The sequence below is a fragment of the Biomphalaria glabrata genome, chromosome 9, assembly GCF_947242115.1.
Source record: "Biomphalaria glabrata chromosome 9, xgBioGlab47.1, whole genome shotgun sequence".
In the NCBI taxonomy this organism is placed as follows: Eukaryota; Metazoa; Mollusca; class Gastropoda; family Planorbidae; genus Biomphalaria; species Biomphalaria glabrata.
The window spans coordinates 7796177-7817462 of record NC_074719.1 but is presented as its reverse complement, the minus strand read 5'-3'; the positions used below and the strand labels follow the sequence as shown (position 1 = coordinate 7817462).

The 21286-nt window shown below is 37.4% G+C and overlaps 1 protein-coding gene across 6 annotated transcripts in view; it reads left to right on the top strand.

Annotated features, from left to right (window-relative positions):
* Positions 1-21286, top strand: part of LOC106058351 (centrosome-associated protein 350-like) — a 119594-nt gene that overhangs the window by 83722 nt on the left and 14586 nt on the right. For 5 of the 6 annotated variants that reach the window (XM_056041271.1, XM_056041272.1, XM_056041276.1 and 2 more), the window contains 22 exons: positions 8065-8142; positions 8468-8608; positions 8978-9100; positions 9739-9840; positions 11146-11418; positions 11666-11740; positions 11849-11958; positions 12323-12466; positions 12982-13082; positions 13635-13806; positions 14307-14547; positions 15850-15966; positions 16105-16271; positions 16524-16643; positions 16868-17030; positions 17179-17288; positions 17417-17604; positions 18505-18558; positions 19383-19433; positions 20382-20508; positions 20809-21039; positions 21126-21258. In XM_056041271.1, coding sequence (XP_055897246.1) covers positions 8065-8142; positions 8468-8608; positions 8978-9100; positions 9739-9840; positions 11146-11418; positions 11666-11740; positions 11849-11958; positions 12323-12466; positions 12982-13082; positions 13635-13806; positions 14307-14547; positions 15850-15966; positions 16105-16271; positions 16524-16643; positions 16868-17030; positions 17179-17288; positions 17417-17604; positions 18505-18558; positions 19383-19433; positions 20382-20508; positions 20809-21039; positions 21126-21258 — 3021 coding nt within the window. The remainder of the gene's footprint in view (positions 1-8064; positions 8143-8467; positions 8609-8977; positions 9101-9738; positions 9841-11145; positions 11419-11665; positions 11741-11848; positions 11959-12322; positions 12467-12981; positions 13083-13634; positions 13807-14306; positions 14548-15849; positions 15967-16104; positions 16272-16523; positions 16644-16867; positions 17031-17178; positions 17289-17416; positions 17605-18504; positions 18559-19382; positions 19434-20381; positions 20509-20808; positions 21040-21125; positions 21259-21286) is intronic. The other variant, XM_056041273.1, reaches the window with a different exon arrangement.

Sequence of the window (21286 nt, the reverse complement as noted above, 5' to 3'; positions counted from 1 at the left end):
TGAATATATCAAGGTAAAATCAAAGGGGGGACGGGCGACAAGTCCCCCCCCCCTTTTTTTTTTGTTCCCTTGTGAATGAATATGTTGAGTATTTAGAGTTGAAGGTACCATAGTTTAAGAAGTTGTTTTAATCTCCTTACGTTGTAGGACTTGGTATAATGTAATGTACGAGATGCTTGTTGTAGCCTTGTCTCTCACGCACTGTACTGTCACTTGGTCTATTTGTCGTTGTACATAATGTTGACTTGTTGCTAGATAAACAATATACATGACACCGCCAGTTCAATTATAACAGAAAAAAAAATCTTGTCTTATATGATACAGACGTTACTTCAAAAAAAAAAGAAAAAGATGATTACGTCATACGCGTCATGCATGTTAACCAATGACTTAAATTCTGCCAAATCACTGGTTTTCCTGGCTGATTTTAAATTCTTGAGAAACAGCCTGTTGAATATCAGCCATGATTTATTTTACGGATGAAGTGTGACAACTATCGTGGTATCAATGCAATAGTCACACTCATGATCCTACATCTATCAAAGATGTGGCTAAAAGCCAAGCGTATAATTCTGTGATTTTGTGCGTGCCCACCTTAACAAACGTCACACTATTGAGAACCACGTCACAACTTCTACAGTCTCTACGCTATGTATACATTTCTATATTTAGAGTAGCCTAACAAATAAGTCCATCATTCTTTAACCCCTACCCTAACATATCCTTCTACGGATACATTTACAATGTAGACTCTTCATTGCCTACAGCGCTTAGAAATGTTTGTTTTATGATGGGAGTATTAGTTGACAGAATGTTTCGTTCCACAAACAGCCGTGGGCGAACATATGACCAGTTCTTGTGTGCGTGCGTGCAAAATGACCCCTTACCCTTCTCTCTTCAGGTTTTGAGCTATTTGTTGACCATTACTTCTTCACCTACGGCCCTCTTCTTCTGGGTCTTTCTACTAGTATCGCCCCGGTGTGCATCTGATAAAAAACATTTCAATTTTCTCCGCTACTCCGAACTATGAGTCTGTTATCTACCCGGAATCATTCCTTCACCTACGGGTTACATCGGACGTACCCAATCGTGTGAAATGTCCGGCATTGCGATCCGCTCCGCCAAATGTTCGTTGCCTCCAGCTTCCCTCTGATGAATAAATATTACGGCACTGGGGCTTTTAAAACGGCCCGAGCTTTCTGATCAAGGGAGATAACGCGCCCCCCGTACGAGATTAGATATTTCCTTGCGGGGAAAGTTACTGGCCCTTTGACCCTCTCGGTGGGGAGTCTTGTTTCCCCTGGACCAATCAAAGTGATCAGTGGGCGTGGTTATTGCACGCGCTGGGTGCCCGGAGAGCAGCCTCATGATTGGAAAGAGGGGGCAGCGGTTTGAAACCCGTAATTATTTTGTGGAGTCCTACTGTGAATGAATTTAGTCTCGTGTTGTTGGGGTCAGAGCATGCTGACCTTTGCTTAGTGTTTGTTGTTTTTTGTGTGTGTTTCATTCAATGACTTTGAATGTGTGTTGTGTGAAACATAGCTTCAAAAGTTGCGATGTTTTGTGTAGTCGATGATTGTGTGTCCAATACAGAACTGTACGTTTAAATCATTTGTGCTGTTCTTTGCTGGAGATTTACCTGCTGTTGCTGTTGACCAGTTGCTACCATTTCCTACTTGGACCTAGCTGTGAACATTGTCTCTAGCAACTGTTATCTATTCGTGGATTATAAGTGTTGCTTGTATTGAGTTCTGACGGACAAGTCAACCAGTGAATGTGAATAGATTCTTCGATGTGTACTGCATTGGTTGTAGATTCTACCTACCACTTAGCTGACACTTGTGTTATTTCATATTAGGATCTCTAAGAAGTTGCAGTGTATACATTGTGTACTACATCGTTCTTCCAACATAGTTTACTCTGAATCACTCAAGCACACGGAAGTGTTGTTACTATTGACAGTTGCAGTAGAAGAGTTAATTTTTTTCTTTTTCGTACTGCTACCAGTGTTTGTACTTTGTCGGTAGGAGTTTCAAATCGTCTAGTCATATACTACTAGCCTGAAAGTGTTTTGTAAACTGACATTTTTGTATGACACATTTAATTTCTTTTGACATGTAAACGCCAAAATAGGTGAAATGACATCTAGTAGAGCTAGATTTTAGAAACTATTTCTTTCTTGAGATCTATGTTGTAAGTTTGCCTAATCACCCCTAAGATCTAGTTAATCATAGCTTTGCGAGCCTTACATGAAATTTGACTGTGCAAGAGTCAAGACAATCTGCTCTTTCGCTGGCCACTCAACACCCAAGTAAATCTGTAGGTCTCCGAAATCATCATCATCAAACTCCATTTGAGTGAGGGCTTGAGAGGCTCAAATCCTCTCTTGAAAAAGCCCTGGACAGAAACCCTCACCATACAGGTCGAGAACGTTTGGTTTCCCAGACCTGTCGAGACGGAGATCAGCAAGTCTGGGGCAGAGGTCTCCCAAATAGATATTAGTTGTATATCATGTAAGGAAACAATTTGTTGTTTAGGTCTTGAACACAAAAGGCGTGAATAAAGGGAAAATGTTGGACCAACTTTGTTCACGTTTCGAGTTGATGAGTTTCTCAGATTCTCATTCACTATGTGAACTGATGGGCTGTGGTCCAGCTTTGAGTTATAGAGCTTGAACTCAGTATTTAAAAAGAAAGTAGTTCCCCTTTCAGATCTATGGAACAGACATATGTACCGGTAATGTTTCTGTGGCTACGAGGGTCTCATGTGGCCAGCACAACGACCAACCGGCTTTACGTTTCCCTAACTAAAGTCAGGTACCCCTTTGAGCTGGGTGGACTCTGCGGCGCCCTAAAGATCCCGAAATTAAAAATCCCAGTCTTCCCCTGGATTCGAGCCCGGGATGCCAAGCGCTCTACCACCCAGCCACTGCGCCTCCTAAATCAGTTGTACTTAGCATGATATGTTTTGTTTGCTTATCGAGTCTCTTGGCCCGTGATAGTGATTACTATGAATACCTTGCTTTGTTTGGAACACTAAGAAATAAAGTGGAGAGATACAAAGTACAACTAGCATCAGTCCGCGTGCAGTTGTAGAGTTTGGTTTCCAAAAGTAAATGTAAAACTCACAAAGACAGTGTGAAAGTGAGATAAACGTCGCGACTTAACTCTGTTAGGGCCTGAGGACACGTAACAGTGTAGCCAAATAACTTATAAAGATACAAAATCAAAGACGTCTTAATCCCATAAATAGGTGTCTGGTATTCGTGTATCTAGTGGTTTTACATTTGTGACAAACTTGGAGTTGTACCTTCTTGGCTCTCTCCACTTTCTTGGACCTTTGCGAATCACCTAGTCACGTGGAGTTCAGTTCTCTTCGTTGATACGTTCTGATGACCAGTTTGGTTGGTTCAATACGCTTGGAAACTAGAGGACACATTGTTGAATGAAACATTTCTTAGTAGTATGACTACACCAAAGTTGTTCATTTCATTCATAAATATAGTGTCCAACAGATTTGGTTGAGACATTTATCGCTGGTTAGATTTTTTGTTTTGGAAAGGGTAGGGTTGGGGTTAAATATATAATTGTTCTTTCTTGGGCGATGTAGTTAAAAATTATTTTTTTTTTCAATAATTCAAATATAAATCCTAAGTATTGAATCCATCTTGATGGTCATTGATGCGTAGTTCTTCCGTACTTGCCCATGTAATAGCATGCAGTCTTTTATTCTTTGTACTATTTGTCATTCTTGTGTGAACCCAGAAGGACGAGCCTGTTGATGGAACTTGGCTTTCACTTGCCCCCTTTCTCTGTATTTCACGCTAACCTGGATTGCTACACGAATGACCGCATTATGGCCCTACAGACGTCACGAGAGAGTGATTCAACTGAGCCAGCGCTCATGTCCAGAGTACAGAGCTGGTCAAACATAGAGATTGCTAGACAAACTTTCCCGTGCCAGCTCTAAGTGGCCCGAAAGCCCCAGAATCAATTTGCGTTTCACATCTTAGGGCGCCCACCTAGTTCAGGTGTCATCTTTGTGTGTTGACCACTGGTCCCTGGTGTCGTCATTGATCCCACTGACCGCTGGTCACCCCAGTCTTGATGACTAAAGTTTCGTTTGAAAATGAGTTAACACGTTGTGGTCACGTGCAGTCCACGGAAACATTCCTACGTTTGATCTATTGCACTGGCCTTTTAAGTTGTTTGCTTTGGTTTTCAATGGACATGGCTTGGAACAGATAGACACTATAGACCGAAACTTACAACTTATCAGATCTGATTGGACGATAGAACAGTAGGTGGACGGTAGAACAGTAGATGGACGGTAGAACTGTAGATGGACGGTAGAACAGTAGATGGGCGGTAGAACAGTAGATGGACGGTAGAACAGTAGATGGGCGGCTCTCCCCCCTCATCCCATTTGTCTTGTGAATCTGATGAGCCCAATGAAGCCCACAGCAGTGTACTGTTTAGATCTAGACAGTGAGAGTACTACGTCAGGGGTCGGCAACCTTTTGAGTCGGAAGAGCCAAAAATTACAATTTACAAAATTTTAATGTTTTTAAAGAGCCACAAAGTTTTTTTCTTGCCATCTATAAATAGTAGCACTACTAGCATAAATAAAGTTCTTTGATAAATAAAAATAAATCTATTTATTCAAAAGAAAAATATATATTTATATATATATGACTAGTGTTTTTTACAATAAATTAGATAATATATATATATATATGGCATTATTAGATGATTACTTATTATGTAAGTAAATACATTAAATAAAAGAATTAAGCATTTACATACACCACTAACTTGTACTTCAATAACAAAACAATTGAGCAAACAAATTCAATGGGAGCGATGGCTTTGGTTTTAGAAAGTTGGATACATTTGTCTCAACACTTGTTTTCAGTTTCAAACACGACTCTAAATTTTCATTTGTTAATTGGCATCTTACTTAATTTTTAATTATATTCATACAAGAGAACACTTGCTCACATGAATATGTCCATCCGAATATAGTTAGCACTCCAATGGCCAACCTTTTCACTTCATTTCACTGTAGCAATCTGGAAGACGACTCCATGCGTCGAATATAAGTGCCTCATCTAGCGTTATTTCTTTGAAAGCTGTTCAATTTTGTTGCGTTACGTACATACATTTCTGGGCCTCCAACTTTTCAAACTTGCTTTTCAAATCAGCAAATTCTCCGCTCCAGAAAACTTTACTTTTTAAAGTCCAGTATCAATTCTAAATGGCTCAATGTGGATTTCGTTATTATTTGTGTTGAGGGGATTTACTATGAATGCTAGATTGATTTTTGCAAGTTTTGAAATGCTCAAATCTCTCAGTAAATTCATCTGTATCCTTTTTAAATAACTGTGCTGAAGTAATTCCTGTCAACAGTTGCACTGGTTTTATCGCGATATTGCTTTAGAAAGTGAGAATAAAGTCATTTACCGCTCTGAATAAGTAAAATAAAGCTTCCCTTTCAGACCTTGCGATCAATGGGGCAGATGATGTAAAGGTCATCTCTGTGGCCCACGGTTAACAAGGGTGTCATGTGGCCAGCACCACGACTAACCGCCTTTACTTTCCCCAACTAATGTCAGGTACCCATTCGAGCTGGGTGGATTTAGAAGCGCAAAAAATATTCAGCGATTAAAAATCCCAGTCTTCGCCAGGATTCTAACTCGGTACCTCGGTTCTAAAGTCAAGCGCTTTACTGCTCAGCCACCGCTCTTATCTTCTACCAAAACATCGGCTGGGTTTTTAATTTTCATGTAGTTTAAGATTCATCTCCTTTACTTTTGCTTATATATCCATCATAAAGTAACATTATTGCAACCATTTGTCGTTCTCTAATTCTGGGTTATTAATACCTTTCTCATTTAGGAATGAATTTATTTCATTTTAGCACAAAGCTGTAAGTTTCAACACCATACCTGTAGAAAGCCATCGCACTTTATTGTGAAGAAGAGTGTGTCGGAATACCGAGTCACCATTTCGTTTAAGAATTCTTTAAACTGACGATGGTAGAGTGCCTTTGACAAGCGCTTTTTGGTAAAAGAAATTCGCTGAGAATCGCAGATTTTTCAATTTTTTTTCCTTTCCTACTTCTGACTCCACCAGTTGCTTTTGTAACGAGTTAATTTAAATAGATCTTATTGTCTTCGAGGCATTTTCGCTCGGCATTCGCTAAATCTTCGCCTCTAGTTTGTCACGAGAGCGCTATCAATTCTTGGGAAGACATATACCTGACAGAAAGTCAACTTGTGCCGTGTCTTTTATGTCGCAAGACTTATCTATATTGTTGATAAGGAAGAAGAAGGTTGAATATCTTCCACCTGGAATATGTTACATTTGAGGACATGGGGAGGGGGTGAGGTGAAAAGCGAGTACAAGTGGCTGAGAGAATCGGTGCCTAATCTTAGTTAATCGATTCATTTTTTTGTTCGATAAAATAAAAAATATTTGAGTATGGAACTAACGAGCCGCAGCTTAACATCCAAAGAGCCGCATGTGGCTCGCGAGCCGCAGGTTGCCGACCCCTGTACTACGTATCTATATGTTGTTGTCTTGTGAATCTGATGAGCGTAATGAAGCCCACAGCAGTGTACTATTTAGATCTAGACAGTGAGAGTACTACGTATCTATATGTTGTTGTCTTGTGAATCTGATTAGCGTAATGAAGCCCACAGCAGTGTACTATTTAGATCTAGACAGTGAGAGTACTACGTATTTATATGTTGTTGATGTCTTGTTTCTTCTTCTTATTGATCCTCTGGTTCTCTATGGCGACACACTTCTCTAAGACTTATTGACATTGATTCGTTTTTTTTATTTATGTAGTTTTTGCATTCAGTCTCGTGAAGATAGTAATGAACAGACTAGTATAAAGTGCTAAAAAAACCCTTAACTTTTAAAAAACTTATGTATATGTATATACCGTTCAACAAACAGACCAATGAAGAGTGAGAGACAGTTCTATACACAGTGTCCCAGCGATTAAATACAGAACAGAACGTCTCTTCTCACCCAACGTAATGCCAGCCTTTCATTGGCCGCAAACTTTATGACACTCCCCGGGAACTAATCTTCTTTGATAGCCAGCACCCCATGGTGTCCGCATTGCCCCATACAATGGACCAGTCTTGTTGGCCTGCTGATGTTGACCACAGGGGCCACTTGACTCCCGGCATGCAACAATGAACTGTTGTCGGCAGCGGGCTGTTTCGGACGTGATCAACACAAGACTGCATTGTGCCGGAGATGTCCGCCAGGAGCGTCACAGCGGGCTTACGGGGCACCCGTTCGTTCAGCCTTGCCGTAAGCAGTATGTGGATTCTGTACATATTTACCGGACGTTTGACGAAGATTTATTTGGCGACTACCAGCTGTTTTACCTCCACCAACTACAGCTACAGCGGCAACAGCTACAGCCGGTAGAGTTGGTGTGCAAGTCTCCAGCCAGGCTCAAGAAGTTGGTCCCGGAAAAGCAGCAACCTGTTCCGGACAAAGTCTTGGTACCTGAACTGAATGGGAGCGACGTAACACAAGTACTAGCCACTTCCTGCACCAAGAACTTGACCAAGTTTGCACGAGGTTTGACCAGTTTTTCTCACGGCTTTCTTCGACTTTATGTGTAGTTCTACCTACAGCAGCACAGAGATGTCTCTTTGTATACTGTCCACCCAGCCACTATGGCAGACAATACTAGGTTTTGTTGAATGAAACTTCTGTAGGGATCAAAGTAGACTTTGATTTCCGCTGTACAGTTTTGTTCAAAAGTAGAAATGCTCTGGATGTGTTATAGTTATTAGTTATACTGATAGTGATTTGAGGTCTGTAATGCTAGTTATTAAATTTATTTTCAGTTTAGAACATTGACAAAACGTTCTTACATAGTTGATTGATTACAATGGAAATAGGGTTGAAGTTCAAACTTTATTAAAGGGGGGGGGGGAAGAAAACCGTGAGAGGGAAGGGAGTGTTCTAGCCGCCTCATTGGTGGAAATACAAGTTTGAATGTTTCTTGAATGGAATATTTTTGTTCTTACAGAAATTCTTCTGAAACTCAAAGAAAGACTCAAACATCAACGCGCCCTGGCATCAATATCTTCCACTACAACCAGTAATGGTAAGTTTAACTTGTAGACACAAAATGCTCAAACAATCTTCTAGTATTCAGTATCTATGTGGGGCACCTGGCTTGTCATATGGACAATTTCTGTTGTACACATCTCTAGATTTAAACCTACAGTTATAATCATTTGCAGAGTGTTCTAAGGCCCAAGTCAGTTTTCACCACTGTCAGAGACTATGGTCAACCTCGAGTTGTATTCCATGATTGTACACACACTTCTCTCAGTGGTTGTTGTGTCTTAGACAAAAGTTTCTATTTTATTTTCAAATGATGGTCTCAAACATTGGTATGTGCTAAATGTTCCATTGCATCTCCCCAGACACCAGTCTAGCCAATAGTTCCGACAGCCCTGTGCCTCCCCCAGCCCTCCCACCCAGGCATCCCATCACCAAGGACACGACCCCTAGAGTCCCAGCATCTCGCAAGGTCGCAGCCTCTCATCCTTCACCCAGTTACAGAGGTAAGTTACACCAGTACGCTCACATTACTAACTGTTTGCATTCATTCTAAGCTAATATCCACACATGTACAAATGTTATACTTTGTAACTTTTGCCCAACTTCCCCTACTCTAAGAAGCTGAAACTTTGCACAATTAAACATTGTTCCTAATACTAAATAGAACATGAATCAATTAAAAAAAAACTATTAATTAAATAGTGGTAGTTTAATTAAAATCAGTCTATATATAAAATACTGTAAATGTAGAAGAGTTCTTCCCCTTGGATAAGCTTTTTTTTCAAACTATTTTTGTGTTTCTTTTGCTTGTTTTAAAGGTCAGTGTGTATTGTAAGATCTCAGCAAAGTTCCACTTGTCTTTCTACATTTAGGTTTTTCAGGACCAGATCAACAAACCCCCAGCTCCAAGTCCAACACAAAATGGAGTGGTGTCAAGAAAAAAACACAGAATCTCAAGAAACCAGTTTTACAACCCAAAAAACAGGAGACAGAAAGTAAATAGGCATATTTAACAACCTGGACACATTCCTATAGTAAATAGGCATATTTAACAACCTGGACATATTCCTATAGTAAATAGGCATATTTATCAACAATGACACATTCCTATAGTAAACAGGCATATTTATCAACAATGACACATTCCTATAGTAAATAGGCATATTTAACAACCTGGACCTATTCCTATAGCATGATGTACTTATGTTCTCGCAACACTGAAAGTGAAATGACAAACAGTTTTTGAAATACTCATATTCTTAAAAAAATTGATTTCATTATATTAAATTGAATACAAAAAGACGTATGACTAGGTAAAGGTACCCCTTTCAGACCTATGGGCATATGATGTAAAAGGTCATCTGTTACTGTAGCTAATGTTTAATGAGGGTGTTATGTGGCCAGCACAAGTAACGCCAGGTACTTTCTAGAGTTGGGTGGACTTTGGGGTGTCCTAAAAATCTCAGAAGTTTTGGGATCCCTGTCTTCACCAAGATTCAAACCCAGGACCCCTTAGTTTGGAAGCCAACTGCTTTACCACTTAACCACCTTAACCCATAACTTTTGGTTAAAGTTGTTTAAATGAGCCTTAGCTGTGTCAGTAACCAAACTTGTGTATGTGTGTCACTCCTAGTTTCAAGTCATGTCAGACATCCAGCACCAACACCAGCAGAGAAACCAAAGAAAGCCTCCAGAGTTGTGGCTACCACTGATAAAACATCAAAACCAAGTAAAAGTGAGTTTTTCATGATTTTTTTCTTAGGCAGCCTACTGCAGGTCTGTCAAGTCAGTTGTACTGACACATTACTATTTGCACAGAAACTCAGTCTATATGAATACCCTGCCAATTAAATGTTTTGTAATATATATATATATATACTGGTGTATATAAAAACCAAAGTGGACACTTTTAGAAGATTTGTTAAATCTGCAAGCAAACATTTAATAGTTCTTCCAATTATTTTTGTAAATTACTATTCATTTGATCATGGGTGACTACCTGGTCAAGATAAATAAAATTTAATAAAATACTCTGAAAGACACAAAGATAAAGGCACATTCCTCGTCCCATATGCTAGGACAAATTTGTACAAATACTCCTTCTTCCCTAGTGCTATTAGAGCATGGAATGGGTTGCCTGAGCTAGCCAGGAAAACCAGTGACTTGGCAGAATTTAAGTCATTGGTTAATATGCATGACTAAATGCATGACGCGTAGGACGTAATCATCTTCTTTTTTGAAGTAACGTCTGTATTATATAAGATAAGAAATAGGCTTTACTTTGTCTTCACCATGGTCCAAAGTTCAAACTCTGCCTACTTCCTGCTGTCTTGCTGGCAGTTAGGGCTATAATATGGTTTCATTCTGATAGAAAATGTGAAATTTATTAATTAAAAAAAGAAAAGATAACATTAAAACATTTTACTCATAATTTATGCATCTTTGCTACATATGTGAGATGTGTTGCTTAAAGACCAAAACCTGCTTGGCCGCCTATCAGTGGGCTTGAGTTCAAATCTTGAGCAGAAATGTGTTTGCCAAGCAGCTTAAGGCAGCATGGAAAACATCTCCTAAATACCCCCCACCCCCATTTTCAACTGGTCCACAAAAGAGATTGGACCATAGTGCACTGAGCAAGCTTCAAGCATGAAAGATGTGATATATAAGAGCAATTAGAAAAAGACTAATGTTGTATACATTTTCGTAAATAAAGAGTTTTGTGGCCAAGCAACTTACAATGGACTATAGTTAGAGATATTGAACTTGTACTGATCCATGACTGACTATTTTTATGTCTGTATTTCCTCCCCTAAAAAACATATTTTTTGGGGGGGAAAGTAATTTTCAGCAAAGGATAACCAGGCTGACTAGTGATTGAATTTCCTTATAACTGTTTTTGACTTAAATGTAAAGACTATGATTCCAACACCTCTATCTACACATATGTTACATTTGACTTAATGAAAGTTATTCTAACAATATAACATGCGGAAGGTATTTTGATTAATAGTTTTTATCAACATATTTTGTAAACTTGTAGATATAATCACTACATCAGCATGGAGGACAGCTCAAGAGCTTGTCAAAGAGTTAGGCCTGGCCCCCAAAAGCAAAAGCAAGCCCGCAGCCCAGCAGACTCAGGACCCTAACAAGACAGTGACATTACCTGACCATGAAAGGCAGAATCAGCTGCCGGATGGGGCAGAGGCAGACAGTGACCCCACAGCTGCTGGCCATTGTCACAGTGATGGCATTACAGACACCAGGCATTTGTCTCAGGAAGCAAAAAGTGTTTTAAATGACATTCAAGCAGGTTAGTATCACTGAATGCTAGCTGTATAAAACAATGGAAAATTAGGTTTAAACTTAAAACTCTAAAAAAACAAAAGTCACTCACACTAATAGCCTTGGTTATGGAAATAAGTTATATATATATTAATGATGTAAATGAATTCTTAAATAATAAAATAGCACAATTTTGTTTTGATAATTATATTTTAATGTATATAGTTTTGTAAGTTTGATCATACATGTATGTCATGTGTGTTTAAATAAAATAGGTTTAACAGACTCTGGGACCAAACCTAAAATAATTGTGAAACCTGCTGTGAAAAGAAAAGCCCCAAAACCTTCAGGTAAGCTTTCTAGAAATGATACAAGACAAATTACTTGTATGTTCTTGTGTTCTGATCAGATGTCATTCTAGTGATTTTTCATTTAAGTCTTAACTCTTCACTGTGCAGAGCCAGACAAAAGTCAACAACCCTGTGAGAAAACCAGACACTACGATCAAGAATCTGTTCGCAAGTTTATAGCAGAACAGAAAGCCAAAAGAATGAAGAAACAATTAGAGGTGAGTCCATCCTGGCATAGCCTTAAACATCAATGGCATAGCCTTAGACATCAATGTTAGCTCTTGGCATAGCCTTAGATATCAATGTTATCTCTTGGCATAGCCTTAGACATCAATGGCATAGCCTTAGACATCAATGGCATAGCCTTAGACATCAATGGCATAGCCTTAGACATCAATGACATAGCCTTAGACATCAATGGCATAACCTTAGATATCAATGTTATCTCTTGACATAGTCTTAGACATCAATGTTATCTCTTGGCATAGCCTTAGACATCACTGTGTTATCTATTGGCATAGCCTTTGACAGATCCTGATGATTACTTGTATTAGTCACTTTCTGACACTTTGCCTTCCTTAGGAGAAAATGGCCAGTAAGAAAGCCAATGAGAAGAAGCACCAGCTATTACAAGAATTGGTGGAGCGTCAGAAGAAACAAGCTGTGAAGTCTGCAGCTCTTGGAAGACTGACTGGAGATGGGGACAGGAAAAGAAAAAGAGATGAGGTGAGTTTGTCTTTTCTTTGAAACTTTTTAGGCTAAAGCTGTACAATGGGTCTAACATTGGAGTTGTTAGTAACTTTAAGAAGTTCCTCAATCCTTTGACTTGACTTTCTTATCTCAACACTTAACTTAGAGATATTTCTGCTTGTCAGAGAACTTAGATATATTTCTGCTTGTCAGAAAACTTAGAGATATTTCTGCTTGTCAGAAAACAGGACATGCAACATCTAATAGCAACACTAGAGTGCAATTATTATTGAGAGAAGAAAGTGAAGAAAATAGGGCAAAACATTGGCAGGCTCAGCTGAGGACTCAAACCCAAAACTTCCAACTTGGCAACACAGCCTAGCAGATGTACCTGTGGGTTGCTAGATGGTGTTGCAAGTCTATGGTTTTGAGTCTTTTAGCAAGGAGCCTAATAATGACTAACAATATTGATTCAATATAAAACTAGTAGCTGTTTGTGTCCATGGGTAAGAGTTGAACGAATGTGGAAATAAAATGTTGTTTTCATCCAGGACATGAAAGAAAACCTTGGTGGACATGGGGATGACTCAACACTAACTGGTGAATCTGCTGACGACTCAACACCACACATCACACCTAGAGACTTAGAAGAGTAGGTATCTTGTTTGTCATAGTATCATTCACACCACTCTTAAACATTAATCATTTCATTGCTTTGTCAGAAATGCATGTTTTTAAATAGTGCTCTGTTGATAAGGACTTTGTTTTGCTAGAATTATATTTGTTTTGCTAGAATTATATTTGTTTTGCTAGAATTATCATGTTCATATTTCATATAATTCAAAAATTTTCCCTCATATTTTTCTATGCTTGACTTTGTAATGCAAACATTTTTTTTAAAACCTTATAATTCTATAGTTATTCTTATAATCAATCTAGAGCAATCCCAGAACATGACAGCGAAAAGCTCTTCTTTTCTGTTTCTTTACAGTTCCTAATCCATGAGTGTAATCTCTTATAAGTGTAATGTGGAAGTAGGCTACACTAACAAAACAACCCTTTTATCTCTGATTGACTTGACTGTCAATAAAGCAATCACTCCCATAATAAAGCTTTGAACCCCCTGGATTTAATGCACACTGTGTTCTCATAATTCTCATTAGTATTACATTGGTCTTATTTTGCCTCTACCTTATCTGCACAGTGAGACTGCCAAGCAGAAGAAGACAGTGGAGAAGATTACACAAGGAGGCCTATCAGGGCATTACCAGGCCTCACATGTGTTGACAGACATATCAGCCAACTGTGATACTCAGGAAATGACCAGTGGCCCACAGGCCATGGATGTAGATAGTATACTGGACAGATTCTCTCAGGTGAGATCTGCTTCTGTGTCATTAGGTTCAGTTAACATTAGACTGGCTCATTTCTTGTCCTTGTACATTTCTTGTTTTTCAAAGAGTATTTCTAGCTTTACAAAAGATTTAAGTCTGTATTTCTCTTCAGCTGTTTTAACTGCACTACTTTTGTAAAGATGAAAAGAAGTTGCTAAATGGCATTCAATTCAAACATTGTAGTAAGACATGCTGCGAAGAAGAAGTAATTCCATTACTCTGTCTGGTTTCATTTTATTAAATAATTCCCTTAAATTTTTTTTTGACTCTTTTCCTTTTACCAATTAACACATACTTTTTAAGACAAAGAATTGGATAAACTTGAGTCTTTGTTTATGAACTATAGCTTTAGAATTATGATTGAAATTACTGTTCGCACAGATTTTGTTTTGTGTTTGTTCTTCTGAAGTTTGGATAGATCTAATGTGATCTCTCTAGCTGATTTTTAAAAAAATCTCTTAGTAACATTTTTGTGTGCGCAGGTTGTCAGCCAACGAAGGAAACAGGAGACTTCATCTTCCGGGTCACTGTCCAGTGGGTCAAGGCCTACAGAATTTAAACTTCAAGGTGTATTCTCTGGCAAGCATTATGGTGATGAAACGGCGTTTGCTATTGGTACGTCCAACTCTATAGCTAGGACGAATGAGAAGAGAAAAGAAGCCATCAAGGCCACGGCACTGACTCTGCAAAGTAAATTGGCAGAGGAAAGGAAACGATTGGAAGGTGAGAAAACAAAGTTTGTCCACTTGATATTACTGGGTTGTTTTTGTTTGTCCACTTGATATTACTGGGTTGTTTTTGTTTGTCCACTTGATATTACTGGGTTGTTTTTGTTTGTCCACTTGATATTACTGGGTTGTTTTTGTTTGTCCACTTGATATTACTGGGTTGTTTTTGTTTGTCCACTTGATATTACTGGGTTGTTTTTGTTTGTCCACTTGATTCTAGTGGGTAGTTTTTGTTTGTCCACTTGATACTTGTGAGTTGTATGGTTTGTACATTTGATACTAGTGGGTTGTGTGGGTTGTACATTTGATACTAGTGGGTTGTGTGGTTTGTACATTTGATACTAGTGGGTTGTGTGGTTTGTACATTTGATACTAGTGGGTTGTGTGGTTTGTACATTTGATACTTGTGGGTTGTGTGGGTTGTACATTTGATACTAGTGGGTTGTGTGGTTTGTACATTTGATACTAGTGGGTTGTGTGGTTTGTACATTTGATACTAGTGGGTTGTGTGGGTTGTACATTTGATACTAGTGGGTTGTGTGGGTTGTACATTTGATACTAGTGGGTTGTATTTGTTTGTACATTTGATACTAGTGGGTTGTGTGGTTTGTACATTTGATACTAGTGGGTTGTGTGGTTTGTACATTTGATACTTGTGGGTTGTGTGGGTTGTATTTGCTGTACATTTGATACTAGTGGGTTGTATTTGTTGTACATTTGATACTAGTGGGTTGTTTTGTTTGTTCATTTGATACTAGTGGGTTGTATTTGCTGTACATTTGATACTAGTGGGTTGTATTTGTTGTACATTTGATACTAGTGGGTTGTATTTGTTGTACATTTGCTTATTTGTAATTATACATCTGTTTCACTGTAGCTTTTGTTCAATTGTAAATTTTACTAAGTTTTTATAATTAATGTTTAATAAATTAAAAAAAATTAATTAACATTGCATTGGTGTGATCAGTACTACCTACTAATTACACTTAATATCTATTGCTATTTGGATATGGTGTGGTTTGATGGGTAGAATGTGTGGCAACTAAGTCTTCTTTGGTAGACATTTTCTTTTGGTGTTGACCACTGATACAAGGGAACTTCAGAGAATTTGTTAGTACATCTAGAAGGAAAAAAATTACTTAGTAATTATGTCTTAACTACAATGTTTACCATAGTGGACTGAAAGCATTCAGAAAACATGAAGCTCCACTTCGAAAACACCAACTCATATACTACTTTGTTGTTAGAATAGTCAAGTTTAATATCTCAATTCATTTCAAAAGACCTTATGTTTCAGATGTTCATATCCTGGATACAAGTCATCAGTTCAACTCTGGCACAGACTATGTTTCTAGATACAGTCGACTTACAGGAGCAAACAATGATTACAATATATTTACCTCAAACCTGCCAGGTAATTTATACCGATTGAATATCAAAGTAGTTTTAATTAAAAGACAGAAACCTAATTTTAAAAAAAAGCGAATAATAGTTTAGTAGCAGATCTCTTATAGCAACATTTGTATAGCTAAGCATCTGATTATCTGGCAAGGTTCTCAACACTACACTAATAGCCAGAGGGATGGTACACTTGAACATGAAGCTTTGGCTGCTACAAGAATACAAGCTGCCTACAGGGGTCACAATGTCAGACAGGCTCTCAATTGGCAACTGCCCAGTGGTCAAACATTTGGTCAGCGACTTAAAGGAAACACTCAGGTTAGACAAATATTTGTTTCAACATAGTTTAAACAATGCTTTTATAATTCATGAAAATAGCACTGATAAATTCAAATCTAAGTGATTCAAAATATGAGTGATTATTAAAGTCTAAAAAAAAAGATACAATCCAATTTAAAATTAATTTCTTGACAACAAGTAGGAGAGCAAATGTTAAGAACCTTCTTGTTTGTAAATTCATATCAAATAATTATTTACATATTATGTAGTGATGATTGTTGATTGTTACAGGTCAAAGTTCACTCTGGTCACCAGCCTAATGACGATGTTTCCGACTTAACAGAGACATCCACGTTTAGTGAGATTACTAGGTCAGAGCCACTAGGTAGTCTTGACCTGGATGGAAACAGGGTTAGTCTTCATGTCATTTACTTGTGTGGACAACTCTCCTTGTGGTTTTCATTGGACACAATGTTCTCTATACTCTTAGCAATTTTTCTTTGTTCCTGGCAATAGATTTAGACATAGAAGCAATGTTGAGTGAAATCTTGGTTACTCTCTTTGTTAAATTTCAGTGTGTGTTATTACCTTTTAAAAAAAATGACATATTGCATTGAACTGTTTGGTGATTCCAGAGGTCTGTGTCTGCTGTGCAGAACAAAAAGGAAAGTTCCAGCAGAAACAAGCCTACACCTGCTACCTACAAACCTCCATCACAGTATGCATGGGTGGAAAGTAAACCAGATCCATACAGTGTCATGAGTGTCTTCTCCAGGCAGAACAGATATTTGGCAGCAGGTAAGTTGGACTGGCTACCACTCTTGACTTATCTACATTTGTCATTGATCTTCTTGGCTGTATAGGCTACATTAGTTTAATAATTAGTGAAGCTGAATAGTCACTGTTCTAAGGCAATACAGTTATTGATTGGTATGTACTTCCCCAGGGTCCAGACAGGCGGACATGCCTTACCAAAGCACAGCTATTACCGTGACAACTACAACCACCACCTTGGCCACCAATACTGTCTTAGCTGCAGAGAATGTCTCTCACAAGGTAACCTCTTGACTTGATGTAACTGAGACCGAATTCAGGTCTGCATATAGTGCTTTGATAGTTATTACTCTTTACATGTAAAGATTTATTTCATTTTAATGAATAATATCCTTTTTTATATTTCGCAGCAACCTACAATTATGTCAGTGGAACATGTGACCATTGGTCAAACTGGAAGTGGTCAACCAGTAGTAGCTAAAAGTAGATACACTCGTGTGGAGGCCACAGTCTCAGAACCAGAAAACAGTGATGTCTCTACATCCCACTCAGAATCAGCTTCTCCAGTCAGATCATCAAGACCTGTAGCATCTGTCAGGTGGGTGTTGACTTGATGTATTAAAATTAACAACATAGTGTTCTTTGTTAAATTATTAACAGACCTTAACACAAGTCCTTGGCTTTGAAATATAGTATAAAACTAATTTAGAGGAGTTGATTATTGGAAATATTTACTGCATATGTGTATAATCTAATTCCTTTCTTTAGCGAACTGCAAGGTGGCCATTTCTTTGGAATAGTTTGATCAAGTTTAAATCTTCAAGATATTTCATTGTCAGTGTTAATAGTTGGGGCTAGAAAAATAGATGTGTGATTGAATTCACCCTGCAATAGCACATTCCTCGTTCCATATGCTAGGACAAATTTGTACAAATGCTTCTTCCCTAGTGCTATTAGAGCATGGAAAGGGTTGCCTGAGCTAGCCAAGAAAACCAGTGACTTGGCAGAGTTTAAGTCATTGGTTAATATGCATGACTGAATGCATGACACGTAGGACATAATCATCTTCTTTTTTGAAGTAACGTCTGTATTATATAAGATAAGATAAAAAGCAATTGATCTCTTTTGACATCTTCAGATTTTTAGATACTAGAATAAAAAGTGAAACAAAATAATTGTTTGATGTGTAAGTTGTCCAGGTCACCTGTGTTTACTTTGGGTAAATTATGACCCATGCTAAATTTGTATATTAATATTTAATTAATGATTGTCCAATCTTTTCTTTTTTTTTGGGGGGGGTCAAATCCCCATCTCATTATATCTATTTAGTTCTTGATATTTATCATTGATAGATACAACATAGTGGCAATACATTGACTTGATGTATTCAGTGAATTGTGTTAAGAAATAAAAAAAAAAATGTTGCTTAAAAATGGATCCTGGAATTAGATTGACTCCATTAGTTTATTTATATGTCTATATTTTTTTGTTTTTATAGATCAAATGATATTGGGTCCAAGTCAGAGCCAGCGTACACCATGACATATGAGAGGTATGTACTTCTTTTTATATTATAGTATGAACTTGAAAACTTTTACTTGGTAGGTTGGTTCCAGAATATAATCTCATCCTTTACTCTTTTTTTTATTTTAAATTAACATGAAACAATATTACTTTAAAAAAAAAAGGATCCCATTTTCAAGTTTTGGAATACTTCCAGTAGTAGACTTTGAGCTCTAGACTTTGATAACCACTTCTGAAACTGAAAGATGCAGCTGATGTCAATAGCTAGTTAGCTCCATAACTCTTACTCTAATGTTATCCTAACTTGTGTGGTGACAATGTCTCCTCAACTAAGCATCACTTTCTTTGACTTTCAGGCATGTTTGACCCTTAGACTATTATAGTATTATGGTAGCACTACATTTCTGTTGACCAGTTTCTTTCATTCATCTATTGTATACTATTCATTGAATTTCACCCATTGGGAGGTCCCTTCTTTTCTTTGTTGTTATCCTCCAATAGTTTCTTTTGCCTGCCTTTATTTTACATTTCACTGGTTTTGTAGCTAGGACTCTACATTTTCTTAGGAACTTTCCCACTGCTGTACCACTAAAAATAAACATTTTATTAAATATTGATAACGAGGTCAACCGAAGGCTCAGTCAAATTACTTTCTCTGTTCTGTTGACAATTCTGATAAAATCTTTTCATGGTTAGGACTTGTTACTTATTGAGATATAAGGTCCACACATTTAATGTATGATTACATAATTTCAGTTGTAGAAGTTAGGCTAAGTTACAATAATAAAATGTTTGTTATTTTAGTTGTAGAAGTTAGGCTAAGTTACAATAATAAAATGTTTGTTATTTCAGCTGTAGAAGCAGAGACTATTCAACAGATTCATCCTCTTCTCTTTCTTCAAAGTATAGCCTTTGAATGTTGTGTTGATACTTTTATTTATTCACTTTACTTCCAACACTGGTTAACAATTTGTTACTGATGTTTTTCTAATCTGTAACACAGAAATGGCAAATGTGCTAAACACAAATAGAGCAGTTAGAGTTTTATATATATATTCTTTTTGAATGAAGCTTGTTTACTATATTTTACTACTACTATTTAATCTTTTTGACATAATAAAAATCTTGATAATATGATTTTTCTAAATTTCATGATCTATATGAATGAAAACTATTTGCAGACTACTCTAACAATATTTACATTCATATCTAATAATTACTATAAAACTGTTCATACAATAGGCAAATTTAAACTGTTTCTTGTTAGACTTTGTACAGGTAATAGCTCTATTGTTTACAGAGGTTAAGGTTAGAAGTTTGTTTTATTTGTGTTGAGCACATACAAATGTAATGAAAAAACATTTCTTGTAAAAGCGTGTTGACCAGTGTACTTTTGGTTATCAAGTTGTCAGCTCACATCTGATTGTGTTTGTGATTCTGGCTGATCACAGTTTGATACTTTAGTCACTTGGGAACATTTAAAAAAAAAAAAAAAAATTAATTGAAATACAAGTTTTTACTTCCTAAAATGAATATGAATTCTTGTGAATGTTGAATTAATCTTTCTGTCACTGATCCGTTTCTTATTTTGTCACACTAAATTAATTGTTAATCTTAAATTAATTATATTATTATAAAATAATTACATTCGTTGGTACATTTTAAAATCATTACCATCAAAGAATATATATTTAAAGGCATTATTGACTTTAAAAGATTTACTTTTTGTCTACAATTCAATTGATTTCTCATTAAACATTTGAATACACTTTAAGTTATGTTCTACTTTGATGAGTATTTCCAGAGTCAGGCGACTAATAGCACTGTTTATTTTGTTTCTCCCACTGATAGTGATGATGAAGACCAGTTAACACCAGTCAAGAAATCTGTTGGCTATAAGTGGCAAATGTCTGATGCTGGTGTGGAGACTGATGTGTCACAGATGAGTGAAGATGAACCCCGGAATGTCAGGTCAAAAGTAAGTCATTTACTTTGAGTTTGCTTTAACTAACTTCTACATGTTTTTTTTTTCTATTTCTTGTATGGTTATTTCTTTGTCCTGCTTTTGTAAAATAAAAGTCAGAGTCACGAGAATATCTATGTTTTGGGTGGGCAACTTTTGAAGAGTTTGATTTTATATACTTTGGCAGTAACAGAATGAGATGATTAAAACCTGAGTGGATGGTCAAATGAAACACATGAACTGTTCATTGGTCGTAAGTGATTGGAGTATTTAATGGTTCTTGGTTGGGCTGTTAAATGTTTAATCTATTTTCAGCTGGAATCTGTTGCCAATCGAGCTGAATCTCAAGATCGGCCTCCAGCATTTGCTTCTCGTGGGCCAGGAGATGGAAGACTGTCTCCGAATTCTTTGGCCAATAAATTCTCCGCCAGCTTGACCTACATGGAGTCTATGGAAGAATCATTGCGGCAAGTCGTAGGGATGGAGAGAACAAGAGGCATCTGTCTAGCCCAGCAGGAGACTGTCTCACTTGCCCAAGTTTTGAAGGTTTGTACTCTAACCTAGATTGAGCTCAAGTAGTTGAATTGTACTCATAGCTCTAAGTCTTCCATGTAATGTCTTGTGCTTTATAGGCCAGACAGCAAGAACATAGTGCTGAACTTAGAGCACTGCAACTCCAGGCTAGGAAGGAAGCTGTGGAGGCCACCCAACAGTTGGACACCATGAAAACTAAATCTAGCAGATCCCCTGCAGCTGGTAGCTCTGGTAAGTAGACTCATTCATTTCTTTAACT